Source organism: Chenopodium album, chromosome 26, assembly GCF_948465745.1.
Source record: "Chenopodium album chromosome 26, dcCheAlbu1.1, whole genome shotgun sequence".
NCBI classification, from domain to species: domain Eukaryota; kingdom Viridiplantae; phylum Streptophyta; class Magnoliopsida; order Caryophyllales; family Amaranthaceae; genus Chenopodium; species Chenopodium album.
In genome coordinates, this window is record NC_137859.1 from 15,049,443 (window position 1) to 15,064,699 (window position 15,257).

At 33.1% G+C, this 15,257-nt stretch overlaps 1 protein-coding gene across 1 annotated transcript; it reads right to left on the bottom strand.

Annotated features, from left to right (window-relative positions):
* Positions 1-4,850: 4,850 nt before the first annotated feature.
* On the bottom strand, positions 4,851-13,704 carry LOC145616655 (E3 ubiquitin-protein ligase SP1-like). Its single transcript, XM_081671417.1, has 11 exons — positions 13,157-13,704; positions 12,963-13,015; positions 12,565-12,689; positions 12,142-12,237; positions 11,857-11,994; positions 11,695-11,760; positions 10,779-10,891; positions 10,581-10,691; positions 6,861-6,898; positions 6,673-6,775; positions 4,851-5,259 (listed from the first exon to the last, which is right to left on the bottom strand). The coding sequence occupies exons 1-11, from the start codon at positions 13,228-13,230 to the stop codon at positions 5,157-5,159; spliced, it is 1,020 nt and encodes a 339-aa protein (XP_081527543.1). The 5' UTR covers positions 13,231-13,704; the 3' UTR covers positions 4,851-5,156.
* Between the last annotated feature and the right edge of the window lie 1,553 nt (positions 13,705-15,257).

A 15,257-nucleotide genomic window follows, 5' to 3' on the forward strand; every position in this document is an offset into this window, starting at 1 on the left:
AAACCCACCACCTCTAACCTCAAAAATCAACATTCCGAATCACGAAATCAAACCACCCTCACCAACTCAAAATATTTTCTAACCACCCCCAAAAATAACCTTACCACCTTGAAAAGCAACCTCTGTGTGGTTTCGGGGGTGTTTTGAGGTAGGTTATAGCCTTAAAATTAGATTAACGGTGGGGGGAAATTCAGCCAAAGGTAGTACCTTACAACATTTTACCTTTTATGAGCTAGTTTCTTACAATATTTTTTTTATAAGATAGTTTCTTACAAATTTTAGGTTGTATTAAGTAGTTTCTGACAAAAAACCCAATATTTTATAAGAGAAGGAAATTAAAATAAGAACTGAACTAAACTGAACTTATTGGAGCTGAATTGAACTGAACTGAACTAAAAATAAGCTGAAGAGAACTGGCCCTTAATAATGATTAAGTTGGAATAACTAATCGATGAGGTCTGGACTTATGGTTAAAATTGAAAACTTGCATACAATAAAGCCTAGTTTACTTCATCTTATTTTTGCCGAAGTGATATTATTTTTATTGAGCATAATATATATTTACTGAAATTAATATTATTGAGCTGAAATTATTTTTCTTGAACTGAATTTTTTTTTTACATATTCTCTATTATATTTTTTAGTGTGTTGTGTGTGTAACAGACCACGCCATATGGCCACTTGTAAAATAACTAAGTAACCCCTATAACACTGACTAAGTAATCTAATTAATACTGATCAAATAACCCTTATAACAGTAACGAAGTAAGCACTGTAACACTAACTGAGTATCCCCTGCCTATAACACTGACCGAGTAATCCTTATAACATTTATGAAGTAACATTCATGATGGTTCGCCACACGATGTGACTAGCCACATATAAAAATTTGTGATATTTTTTTTCTTTAAAGTTACTGATTTTTACTAAGTTGAAATATTTTGCTAAACTGAAATTATTTTTAATTAAACTTACTTTTACCGAACTGAGATTATTAATATTGAACTGAAATTATTTTTATTGAATATATTGATTTAAGGTGAAGTGAAGTGAACAGACCTAAATGAATATATTGTTTTAAGGTGAAGTGAAGTGAAGTGAATAGGACCTAAATCAAATCACATGTTTAAATCTTCTATCCTCGATTATAATTTATATTACCCTTATAACTTATTCGCAACGAAAAAAATGATCTAAGTTGGAATAAGTTGCTTACTACTCCGTATGTATACGTATCAAACACTCATTTAGAAACATTCTATCTAAACATGTCTTTTTAAACAATACAAGACGTGTCGACACCTTCCTTATTTAGAGCTCTTGTGACATTTTGCTACACTTTTAATAAATTGACAAACTGAGCTAGCTAATATCTCAATCTATAAATCTTGGAAATTTATCTTCGAGTTTTGTTTATATATGAGAAGCAATCACATTTTTTGGCACTCTTCCACCACTTGTGAGTTCAAATACTTTGAACACTATAATTCCCCTGAGGAAATTGCATGGAAAATTCAAAGTATATTCCTTTATTTGTAATCATATACAAGTTTATATACATCTAACAAATAACGTCAAGTCTTTAATCATAGACATTTTGCTAGTGAGTTTTTCATATTGCGGATGTCAACTAACTAATAATTAGTTCACAAAGTGTTATTATTTAAGGGTTAATTAACCGAGACCTTGGATGGAAATAAACTTGTCTATAAAGTTTACTTTGTGGCTCCCTATCACACAAAACAAATCGATACAACATACAAGTAATAAAAAAAATAATAAAATAAAGGTGGTTTAGATGCATTGTGAAATACAGTATCCAATCTCTATCAATTTTTGTAAATGTAATTTCGATGTATATTTCTCGTCACATTTTGAGCTATATGCAAAGAAATTAAATGCTTTAACTTTACTCCCGTACATCGGTATATCAATTAGCACTTCTATCTTGTTCTCGGATATCTATGTGTTTTCATTTCTTGATATTAATGAGCAAAACTAGTAAAATGTGAAAAAATAAAAACAATCATGGATACACACCTAACGTCTTAACTCCATGTATACTCGAAAACAACTAAAATTTGTACATATATATTCCAATTGATTTTGTGGTGACGAACTAACAACCCAAAAAATCTCATGAAAATCAACAAAAAAAAAAAAAAAAAGAAAAAAAGCTAATAATAACATTAATCAATTGACAAATTTGTGATTAGTGAATATTTTAAAAAACGAAACAGCATACGTGATGGTGGACATTCTGCATTCTTTGGCACTGCATGCCGCCTTAAATGTTGAAATCTGGTCCCTGACCTCATATTTTAAACTCACAATAATAGTGACAAAATTAACAAAGAGAATCTCCAATAAATAATTTTCAAGAGATTCAGATCTTACATACAAAAATTATAAAATATTATACTTAGTAATGCATAGAAAATGCTATTATTATAACTTATAATTTACAAGTTAGTCACAATATGTTCAAGTATATAGCATATTAATATGAATTTGGCATGAAATACAGCGTGATGTAGCTAGCTATGCGGCATTTGAACAATGTCCATCACCAAGCAACCACCCTTGCGCCGCATAGGAAATATATTGAATATTCTGTTCAAAGACAGAATCTCGTGCATCAAAGCTTCTAGTGTAATCGACGACTACGTTAGAATTTTTCTAACCACGGAATTAATATTCCACTTTGAGATGAGGGATGAATGAGATTTGAACCTGTGATCTTTGTGTCCTCTTGACACCAAATTAAAATTTCAACTCAACTAAAAGTTAAGCGGATGGTTTAGGCCCCAAAATATGTTTTATACTATAATGAGGTTAAAATGTTTTTTTGTCAATTTGCTAGAAAATAATATTTTTGGTTTGGTAGTACAAATAAACTGTCAAATTTTTGTTTATATTCTTTCTAACTTTTTTTTCCTTAGAAAAACAACCATAGGTTAGTTAAATTATTTAAAGGATGTTAACAATTTTGACCTACTCTATAAAAGACAATTAAGCTCATTAAAAAAATTAGATGAATTATTAAACAATAACACCCAATTAAAAAAAAAAAATTACGTAATTGTTAACTTATTTTTATAAAGGTACAATACATAAATTATGAAGTCATGTACAACAGTTTGGTTTTTCAGCATAACCAGAGGCCAAATCTTAGTAGCTATTTTATGTTGCAAAAAAATTGGTAATACGTAAGATTCCAACACATCGAACTATTATTTTTATTATAAAAAACAGATACAAAACATAGATCTAAATTATTTATCTCAAATGCACCAAATTTGGATCTTAATTAAGAATTATATATATCTAATGCATGTTAATAATAATGGAGTAACTATTCAGATCCCTCAACCACAAAAAATATTAATTTGATAAAACATTAATATCTTGATGAGTTCAAACAGCTCATGATTAAAAGCATATAAAATCTAATCATTGAAATGCAAACTTATATGGTGTTACTTAGAACTTATAAAAAGCTGTTGTTGCATGGGATAAATAGTTTGTGATGACCACTCATTTACAAAAGAGTCAACTTATGAAATAGTCAATGTTGTCCGTATACTTTCTCCGTTCTTTCCCTTCTAATCGCAACGTATTTCTGTTTGGAAAGTTGGAAATCATATAAACAATGATTTCATACATACATTACTTCATATATGTCTTCTCATCACATGTGTTCCATTCTATATTTTTATTTAATGTTGATTTCATCTCCTAAAATATCGCTCATCCCCAATCACAACCGAAAAAGGACGGAAAAAGTATTAAAATAAACATGGTGTAATTTAGGTTAAAAGAGTCAACTGAGCAATGTTATAGTTTTCAAATATGACCTTGTGGTCTAGGCAAAACTTTATCTTGGAGCCACTACTAATGCTAATACCTAATTGTCTTCTTGTTTGTTTTGCCCCTTTATTGAATTGCCTTCTCTTTTATTATCTTTTTTGAAACAACATACGACCTTGATGTAAGGATTGAGAATCTCTAAGTCATATCGCATAATTAATGTACACTTGTACTGTCCATTATCCAAAATTAAGTTAGATAATCAACTATTCATGTTATCAACAAATGAGTAGCCTAGGAGCTTTACTAAGGACGTCTACGTGCCACGTAAACCCCTCAGCATTACAACACGTAGAGTATTAAATGACAATTAGTTTAGATGGTTAAATAATGATCTTTCTTCTAAAAGGTTGAGTGTTCAAAACTCCTAGTCCTTGACGAATTGAGTATGTGACGTGTCATAATGCTGAAGGGTTTACGTGACACATAGACGTTTTTAGTAGCGCTTTTTAATAGATTAGTATACATATTATCGTATTTACGATTGACATTAACAATCTGATAGAGAGATATGCCTTTTACTAATGAGCATGTTCAAATTTGTGTATAATGTTATTAGTGGATGAGTAAATTTTACAATTTCAAAGTTCTAATCCATGTTCTTGTAAAAATAATCATTGTTCTTTACTTTGTAGTACAACTCTGCATCAAAATTATACGTTTTGAAAAAAAAAAAGTGTAGCATAGCATCATTTAAGCTTTAGCATATGTGACACATTTAATAGTTATAATTCGTATAATCCATTTAACCTATTTTTTTATTATGCAAAAATCCATTTAAACTATAGCATATACATACTTTACTGTGTGTTATATATGTATAATACACATTCTATGACTTGAAATAACGCTTTGCATCATTGTACACTTGTAATGTCCATCCAAAACTGGCGAAAGCATAACTATGCTTTGAGCAAGTAGAGAGTATGGTAGATGAGTCCATCAATCCTAGGATTTTTGTCGCGGTATAAAGACATTAGTTTCTCAATTGAAGCTTTCTTTGAGTTTTTCCCGTATAAGATATAGGTTCACATATGATGTATTTACAGTGCTGAATGCCTTCGCCCATAAACATAAACTAAGGTACTGCCACAGGACATCAGGACATCAATCAATATGGCAGTTCCCCATGAAGAAAGAAAAATATATTGCCGCAAATAGTACTAAATTTAAATTGGAACCTAATTACTTAAAAATTGGAGAGCTGAGCATTTCCAAACTGGAGCTATGTTTGATATCCTTGTACTCAACACCTATCTGATGCACCAAAAAGCAAAGCCCATGCTTCAGTGACGGAAAGTTCGAACAACCTGCTCAATGCGTCGTCGACAGAGTGGACATGTTGATAATTGCGATGAACAAGCTGTGCAACAGCACATATGACCACACCTGAGATGCATTTGTGTCCAAAGATATATCAGTAAAAATGCACATCACACAACCAGTAACATAGCTTTAAAAGAAAACACCAAAGCATTTGGACCTAAAAATTTTCAAATATAACAAAAATTGAAACAATAAAGCTTATTAGAATTTAAATTACAGGCCAAGTTTTAAGATTATATCTAGCCATATCACTCGAGAATTTTCTCACGTACATATGCTTATGCCAATAGCCCAGCGTCAACCAAATAGCCACAATGGAACTGTTCCTGACCTATTTTTCAAATGTGCCTAGAATGCAATTTTTTTATTTTAAAATATAAATGACAATGAAGCAGGACCAAACAGACTGTCAAACATGCCTGCTTGAGATTCAAGCAGCCAAGATAGAAAGTACATGCAAATACAAGAGCCAAAGAGGAACCTTTGGGTAACATATGATTTTAGGAATGATAAAAAATAAGAACGTCTTTCCATCACATCAAAGCCAAGATATCCTTGGACTCGGTGGTAGTACACAGAAGGGTAAGAAACTCCGATCCAACTAAGAGAAACTAAAAGATATCCATACCAAAACTTCTATACAAAGGGACCGAATCTGCATCCTATACCAGGAAATACTCCCTAAGTATCTCAGTTATTCAAAACCACGTCTAATACCTGTCTCTGATCAGAATAATATACTAATTTTCTGTCCATTAATTGTTAAATTTTGCACATATTAACCATCTAATCTTGATTTACTCTGACACCTCCCTGGTCTACTTTTTGTGTTTCACCCAAAAAAGATTTAAATGCAATATAGGTGAGATGATGGAGGGTTGACATAGAGGAAATAGAGTAAGCCATATAGAAGAAATTAATGGCTAATGGATTTCAAAAGGTGTATGGCTGTTAATTTTCAAGATATAAAACACCATCGGAAACTAGGGGATGCCAAAAAAGAAAAAAAAGAAAAAAAAAAACACCATCAGAAACTGTTCTTGGAATATGACCCTAACAGGCGGAGGATGGTTAATTTCTAGATAAAGCAAGCAAGCCATATACTAGATCTACTAGTTCAATCTCCTGGCCACGTTATTAGACTATAAGTCCAATAGCTCTATAGCTGTAAAGCAAATTCATAAAAAGAAAAAATGAACTAAACAATGGCCTTGCATTCTAACCATGGTTAGCCTTCAATTCTTGAATTAGCATTAAGTAGAAATAACTATTTGTAAATATCAACTGCCTGAATCATAACACGTCAGAGTATGGTATCAAGTCAACCAACTATTAATAGTATCAAATTGCAGCCTGATAACTCAAGGCCCCAAGCTTTCTGTATCAATAGTTACTTGCATTCTGTAAGTGTTTACCTAAACAAACAGGTACCAGCAAATACTACGGAAAAAAAAAGAAAAGGGGATAGAAGCATACGGGACAAACACAGCATTATACTCTTGCTCCAGGCATATGACACAGAGATCTGGCATTAAACAATCTCTCTTAGCACTATCTGATCCACCTTCATCCTTTCCATCTGAAACACGGAACAGAAATCATTCAGCAAATGACCAAATAGAGCAATAATGAAACAATAAAGAATACAAAGAAACTAGCATCACCATCCCGGCCTGATCTTTTTGCTGCTGCTTCACGAACCCTGCACAATTAGGAGACATATTAAGTGAAGGCCTGATATCATAGAGGGTGAGTAGGTTACAGAAGTTACAAAAGCAACAAGGAACAATTAGACTTCTAAAGAAGGAACAAAAATGAACTAATGACGATTAATCTTCTGAAAAGATTCAGAAATAGGCCAAAGACATTGGTCACTGTTATGTTCATCCAGTGATCAAGTTCACAAATTAATTCTTTGCCCGGTAATGCTTTCACACAATCTTAGGTATCTAATTGAAGAAAGATCATACTTCAGCAAGGGTGGAAAAAGAGAGTAAGCAATTCAACTCTATTGCAATCTAGCAACTATCCTTGATAAAATGTAGTTAATTTGTGAGTGGAAGGTCCATAATCAGCAAATCCAAGATAAGAGAGAATCTAATAAAAAAAAGTTCAGACAGTACTGAAGCATTCGACATTCATATAACATATAACATCTAGCATCTAACAAATTACAAAAATATAAAGATAATCACATGCATATTATCTGAAATCTTTAGAAGATGAAAAAATGAGCAAAGAGGACCAAAACAATACAATTGTTAAATTGAGCCTGAGTAGGTTATATTTGCTTTAAAGCTGTGGGGTTATTGGCTTCTTCACAGTTCAGGTTTTTAAGGTGGCCACAGGGGTTTAGTAATAGTGGTATCTTAGTCAGTCTATTACTACATTTGTTCTTTGAAAATAGAATATAAATGATCAATGGTAAATATGGATGAGATGAAAACTAAGCTTACTCTCTTTTCATATGAAAAATAATAAGTATTACTTTAATGAGTGTTACACAATCTATCCTTAGTATTTATCACACTGTCTTTTTAGAATAACTAAATATAAACTTTGTGCTCCTATTTCAATTAGAATTTTCTTTTTTTCAACCTCAATCACATCAATCCTCATATCTCTATCTTGGCACATCTATAAGACTTAGATAAATTTTACTTCACCAAAAAAAAAAATACTACCTTCAAATTATTAAAATTTGGGCATAAAGCAGCAACTTCAAACTTATTGAATCCAAGACTACAAATGGCAAAAAAGAAAAAAAAAATGGACAAAATATATCATGTTCGTCCATGGCAAACCATTCAATTCATTTTTGGGTCAATTTGGGCCAAATTTAGCTGGGTTTACATTCCAATCTAAGTTAATTGCTTTATTAGGATAAATCCATGTCATTTTCAAGTTAGATCTTTTATTCAGATATGGGTCTTTATTGCTGGCTGCTATAAAATTGATCAAAACTTCCGTTGGGTCAAGACAATCAAATTGGAACTGTAATCTGGAAAAACAAAAGGTTAACAATTACACAACATTTGAACCTATCATTCTTTTCCTTTTTTCATTGTACTCTATCTTCTTTTATGTATCTTTTGAATTTAATTATATTACTCTCCCCGTTCTCATTTGTTTTTAAAGTTTGGTAGGTTAAGGAATAATTAAATTGGGGTTATTTTCTTTTATTTTTTCTTTATTTAAATTTGATAGGTTCAACTTTTGTGATTAATTTGCTTAATGAGGAGCCTTCGGAAATGTAGCAAAAATATGGATGAATGAAAATTTGAGAATTTTGACTTCAATTGATATAAAATTAATGATGGGCACATATTTTAAGGAAAAAGTTGATATAAAATTGGAATATTAAGTATTTTACAAAAGGAAGCGTAGATAATAGAAGGGAACGCCCATAATGGAATACGGTTAAAAAAAAGAACGGAGGGTGTAGTAGTTTTTCTCATATCAACAATTGTCTTAGAATGAAGATTTAGTTAAATAAAATTGCAATAGCATAATAAATTGAGTAATATAGTTCTAGTGGTTGTATTCTAAGTATCTTAACAGAAATTATAATGAAAGATTAAACAGAATAATATGCATTAAAATAAGAAGTGAAAGACGATGCTCACAACCTATTGGGTCAACAAGGAGTTCTGAACCATTTCCTAACAAGAAGACGAAATGACTACCAATAATAACCGAAACAGAAAATAACTTTCTCTAACTTTTTTCTCTTTATATTCAAATCCAATTTTTCATTAAAATAATCCTTCCGCACCAAACAAAAGTTTATTTTCCGTTTGCAAAACACATTTTTGATAGATAAGATTGTGATGCATTCTGTTTTGGACAATGAAAAATAAAATTATGGGGATTGGTTGAGTAAGGGTGAATGTAAAAAAAAAAAAATTAAATAAATAAGGATAGTGGGGTTTAGTTGAATAAAAAAATAAATAAAGTCCCTTGCATCACATTGCATTTGTACATCCACCATATCTGAATGAGCATATGGAGGTATTGTGTGCTAAAATCCCTACCAAAAGATGGGAATCGATGAAGTTACAAATAAGCAATTCATTGTATGGTTCCATGATGACATGGGGGGCGAAGGGAATATAACAGTTGTCATTAATATGGAGTATGTGCCAAACCCAAAGTAGATAATATATGGGACAAAGGGATTACAAAGTTTCAGCAAGCATATTAGCTATCTCCCTTGTAATTTCAGCTTTCATTCACCAGCCATCCAACTGTCTCAACATCTATAATACTATAACTATCCATTCTCAAATCAACTACTAAGATTCTCTTTAAACCCTTGCTTTTTTTCATGTTCCTCCCTATTTTACATCACCACTTTGGTGGATGAAACTAAGGATGGGGTTAATGCCAAGTTGGAGCAATGAAGGCAAAGGTTGGAATCTAGAGGGTTTAAGCTAAGTCGGAGTAAGACTGAATATTTGGTTTGTCGTTTTGGTACTCAGAGGGGGACAAACAATGAAGTGGTGAGTTTGGATGGAAAGGATTTGACTATGAGTGAATGTTTTAAGTATCTTGGGTCGATCATCCAAAAGAATGGTGACATTGATCAAGACGGGGCCCATAGGATTAAGTCAGGGTGGCTTAAATGGAGAGCGGGCACGGGAGTGTTATGTGACCGAAACATTCCTTTACAGTTGAAGGGAAAATTCTATAGGACTGCCATAAGACCAGTGTTGCTCTATAGTACAAAATGTTGGGATTCTAAGAAGGAGCACATTAAAAAGATGGAGGTTACGGAAATGCGCATGTTAAGATGGATGTGTGGTAACACTCTAAGAGATAGAATCAGAAATGAGGTTATCCGCAAGAAAGTAGGTGTGGCAGGCATTGCACATAAACTAAGAGAAAACCGTCAACGTTGGTTGGTTAGGGCATGTAAGACGGAGACTCGAGGGTGCAACGGTCAGAAGAGTGGAAGAGTGAGACCATGGAGGGCTTAAACGAGGGATAGGGAGACTGAAAATGACTTGGTTGGAAGGAGTTAGGAAGGATATGAGCTTTATGGATTTGCATGAGGATGAAGCATTGGATCGAGAGATGGAGGAAAAAGATTTATGTCGATGACTACATGGAATAATCGAATTTGGTTCATGTTAGCCGACCCCACTTATGGGATTAAGGCTTAGATTGATTGATTGATTGGCTTAATGTTGACAGCAATCAAAATTAATGTATCAGACTACAAGAATCCATGGACAAATGAGCAAAGAACCTTCAATTTTCTATCCAATAAGCCAATCAATTAAGTAAGCTTGTTTCTGAGCAGGAACAACAATCATAGTTTTGAACATTATTCTTCACAACTATTTTACAGCAACAATCAGTTATAAATAAAGGCAACATACCGTTTATGCATCTCCCATCGACGTCTTCTCTCAAGGATAAGTCCAAGAGCATGCTTAGCAATCAGATAGACACCAAAGGCAGTGAATCCCAGGGAAGCAAATTTATACCACCTAATGCATACACCAATTATACACAGAGAGAGGATGCATAAGACAAGATTGCGAAGAAAAAAAAATAAAAGAAAGGAAAGGCTGTACCTAGCCCACTTTCCAAGATTTGCAATTAGCTGGTCAATAGTTTTCGGAGAAACATAAAAAGGCCCTTTGTGAGGGCGCTGAATGCGAACTGTCCCCACATCGTCTTTGATAGCCTGCAAACGTAAAAGATAACACCAAGAATTGAAGCCCATTAATGCAAACAAATTAAAATTAAAAAAAAAAAAAAAGAAAAAAAAAAGAAAATTGCAGTGATCGAATGAAATAAGAACCTAGATACTCATAGTGTTAACAGGTTACATGTATGGAGAAGGAAAGGGCGCAGATATATAATCAATGACACGTTCCTGTATGATTAATCAAAGATGCATACGGTTTCTAAAAAAAGCAGACAAGCTACAAATATCAGCCATGCAACCTTGAAATGCTTTTAAACAAATTATAAACAAGTATCTAAAAAAAGAAGACAAAGCTACAGATATCAGCCATGTAACCTTGAAATGCTTTTAAATAAATTATAAACAAGTATATATGCCAATTAGGAACTTCCTTTACTCTCTCTCCGGATTGCCACTTTAAAAAGGGGGGTAAAGGAAATAGCAAAAGACAGGCAGCAAAATTTCTCAGGATCCTCTTATAGAAGACAAATGGTCAAATGAAGGCACAGATTCATCCATCTCAGGTAACAGCGACACCATATAAGATATAACAACAATAAATTTGGCAAAACTTCAAATTGATAGTACAGAAGCTAATGCTTACACCAACATCCTGCTAGCTTCATAAAAATCCAACAAATAATGTTTTAACAAAACATATGACTGAGTTAGTTTGATAGTGTCAATGCAAGAAACATATGAAACAAGTGGCCTATTGAATCAATTGTGTAATATCATAAGCTGGTGCATCTCAAAAGTGTAAGCATACTTTCAAGATTCTTATCAGCATTGAATCATACCTCCCCTACGACAGTCAAGGGTGTCCCAGTCGGAAGCACTCGTTCTGTACGCTTCACTCCCAACATCTGAACAGTAATTAAATCATCACTCATCAGCAAGGGCAAAAATGCATCTGGAACTGGAAGCTTACATTAAAATGAACAGATATGTACGTAATGTACCTTAAGACCTTGGAGATAGTCCAATGTCCCACGGACAAGGGATCGTCCTGACTCCTCAAAAATCTCACTCCCAACAGTTAATTCCAGACCAGTAGCGCCTCGTGCTCCCAAAACAAAAACACGACCAGTCCCATCATCCTTAAAAAGAAAAAGAAGAATTATCAGCCGGTTCAATGTAATGCATCATGAGGGTCTTCCTCATAAATAACGATGCATCAATATCACATAAGAAACATAGTAACAAGCTTAAGTTAAATACTAATATAACAAGAACGAAAGTATTACCAGGTACCAGGGCACCTCTTTACTCATACATAGCATCAACGCGGAATCCTGTACCCATGAACCAGCGTCATTGTGTTTTAAGAAATGTTGCTCAGCCTGAGGCAGCCACAAAAGGACATGAAAAAAATATCAATGCATAGGTGTAGATAGAGAATGAAGAACACAAATGCACAATTCTATCCCAAATTCAAATTTCATTCTCCCTCCATCTAAAATAAATACTTCGTACCTTACATATAAAGATTACAATACTGTAAACAAACAACAATGTAGAAAAAAACTGCAAAGTTTTTAATAAAAAGTATATCTAATGTACATCAGAGCCCTATTCAGCACAGGTGGAGCAAGATAGAGAAAATCTATGTTGCTCAGAAAGTGAATTTTAAATTGATGTTGCTAATTAGGATAGCATGATATACATACCGTTTCTTCCACCATGACACCTCGTAATCCACTGTATTCACATTTTATTGGCGTTTCAGAACCAACACGTCCAGAGACACAGACAACGAAAGGTATAACTTTGGTTGCAGCATCCAGCAACAGTGCTGAAAATATATAAAAACATAACCTCGGTAAGCAATAAGAAACACCATCGAATAAACCCATATTTCCTTAAACCCCTGCCTTCTACTGATTCATTTCAGGTCATAACTTAATTTAATACTGATGCAGTGCTTTAACACAGGTTGTCATGTAACAATACCGATACAATACAATGTTGAAGTCGATTATAAAACACCAAGGAAAAATACATTATATAATCCAAGACTAGTTACATAGCAAACTGCAATAAACAGGAAAGATTGTAATCATCTTACCCAGATCTTTCAGCTGATTAACTCGACCCACGGATTTCAAAGAATCTGCATCCCTGCAATCATTATAATTAACAATTATCAATCACAAGTAAACAATCAATCATATAGAAAATGCAATTGATAAACACAAATAGCAAAGATCAAATCAATCAAACACCACATTAAATTAACATGAAAGAAGAACAGAAACAGACCTCCCACTGCTTCTTCCAAGAAGATAAAGTGCAGCAGCACTCAAACAACAGCTAATCCCACCCCACGGAAGCATAATTCATGAACTCGAATCGCTTTACAAAACCCTAATTGCATAATCCGAGCAAATATACGAATTCATACGCAAAAATAACGATACCGCTAAAAACTCCAATAATGCTAAAAATCCGCCATTAAAGTCATCTCCAAAAACCTTGAAATGCAGAAAAATGCAGTAAGAAAGTTTCAAAGCTTGAAATGGAGGATAAAAATGGCGGAAAAGTAGCGAGAAAAGAGAGCTTTTTGGGCCTGAAAAACGGAGTAGAAAGAGAGAATCTGATGCAAAGAGTAGGAGGAAGGAGAAAGGAATTGGATGATAAAAATAAAGGGTTGCGAAATTGAAGCAGAATTGTATGTTGTCAGGTAATAGAATAGAATTGTTGATGATACTGCCAGAGAATTTCTGTAGACCCTGCAAGGAAAGAAATGGATAACCTTTGTTTGTTTTGGTGTGTAACGACTAACGGATGATGCAAATTTTTGGCGGAGGTCGCGTCTACGCCGTCTAGCAGATCAACCTCTGCACTTATATGTACGTATTAAAAAGCGTTTCTAAAACAGTTATATATGTATTAGGTTTGTATCTAAAAATTGCTTATTACAAGACTTGAACTCAAGACCAACAAGTGTTAAGTTAAGTTTTAGCATTTATTGATTGAGTTTTTTATCCAATAAAATTATTGTTAATTTAGATAAGTTAATTGGTGTTTTATTATACTATTTGTTTCCATTACTCCCTTCGTATTTTTTTAAGTGTTACAGTTTGACCAGCACATAGTTTTAAGCAATTTAATCGACTTAAATTAAATAAGAGGTAAGTGGGATAGTTGGAGTACTAAAAAATTATAAAAGAAAGATAGTGGGGTTAATAGTTTATTGAAAAGTAATGAATGTGAGAGGAAAGATATAATAATTAAAAAAAAAAAGGTAGTAGTGGGTTTGGGTGGGGATCATGAGAAGAGAGAGATATAATATTTTAATGTAGTTTTTTTGCTAAAAAAGAAAGTGTAACACTTATTAAAACACATGTAAAGATTGAGTTTGACAACTAAAAAATGTTTATAGCAAGACTTAAACTCGAAATCAACAAGTACAAACTAGCAACGCGGGGCATCGTTCGGGTCACACATTAGTTTATTAGAAAAAAAAAATGATCATTTAAAAAAAAAAACAAAAAAAAAAACAAAACAAAACAAAACAAAACAAAATGATCATTTATTTTTTAACATTGCAAAGAGACTATGAAACAGATTTATACTTCCTCCGTTAACTATTATTTGCAACAAAGAAGGTGTTTGCGGACTTCTAGGCAAAAGTTGTTTGTGAGTGTAAAATATAGAGAGAAAAAGTTGGGTGCATGTGATGAGGAGAGAGGAAAGAAAATATTTGTTGCACATAATAGTTAGCATCCATTTATATTATATGCTGCAAATAATAGTTAACGGAGGAAGTATATTATACGAGGATCAAAGACGTTGATAGGGACAACATTGGAGTAGTTGAAAGCGGCAAAAACAATAATGTTGGGATGATCGCCGTCTCGTCGATTTGAAGGTCATGCTTGAACCTTGTTTATGGCTGAGGTCGACTTCAGCTAGTGTTGGTGAGGTCGCTACCAAAATGAACATTTACTATAGTAAAAATGAATATTTTCTAACTGAACAAAATTTATAATAATTTTGTATTCTTCAATAATCATATGTTCATTTTCATGCAGTATGATGTTTATTCTTATAAAATATATGTTCATTTTCATGTTGTATAATGTTCATTCTTATAAAAATAAATGTGTATTTTATTTTTGAATTAATACAAATTTTTGTGTTTGTTCAGTTCAGTTGTATAAAATGCTTGTTTTTATAATAAAGGATGTTCAATCAACATAAGCATTTTGTTCATTATTAATTGTTGATTTATTTAAGGAATATGGGTCTTCTTGGGCCATGCCGCGCCGGGCCCGTGCCGCCCACGGGCCGGCACGGCCCATGCCCACCTCTTTTCGCATGCACCCTCCGTTACAGTTGTTAATGGCTGAGGTCGACC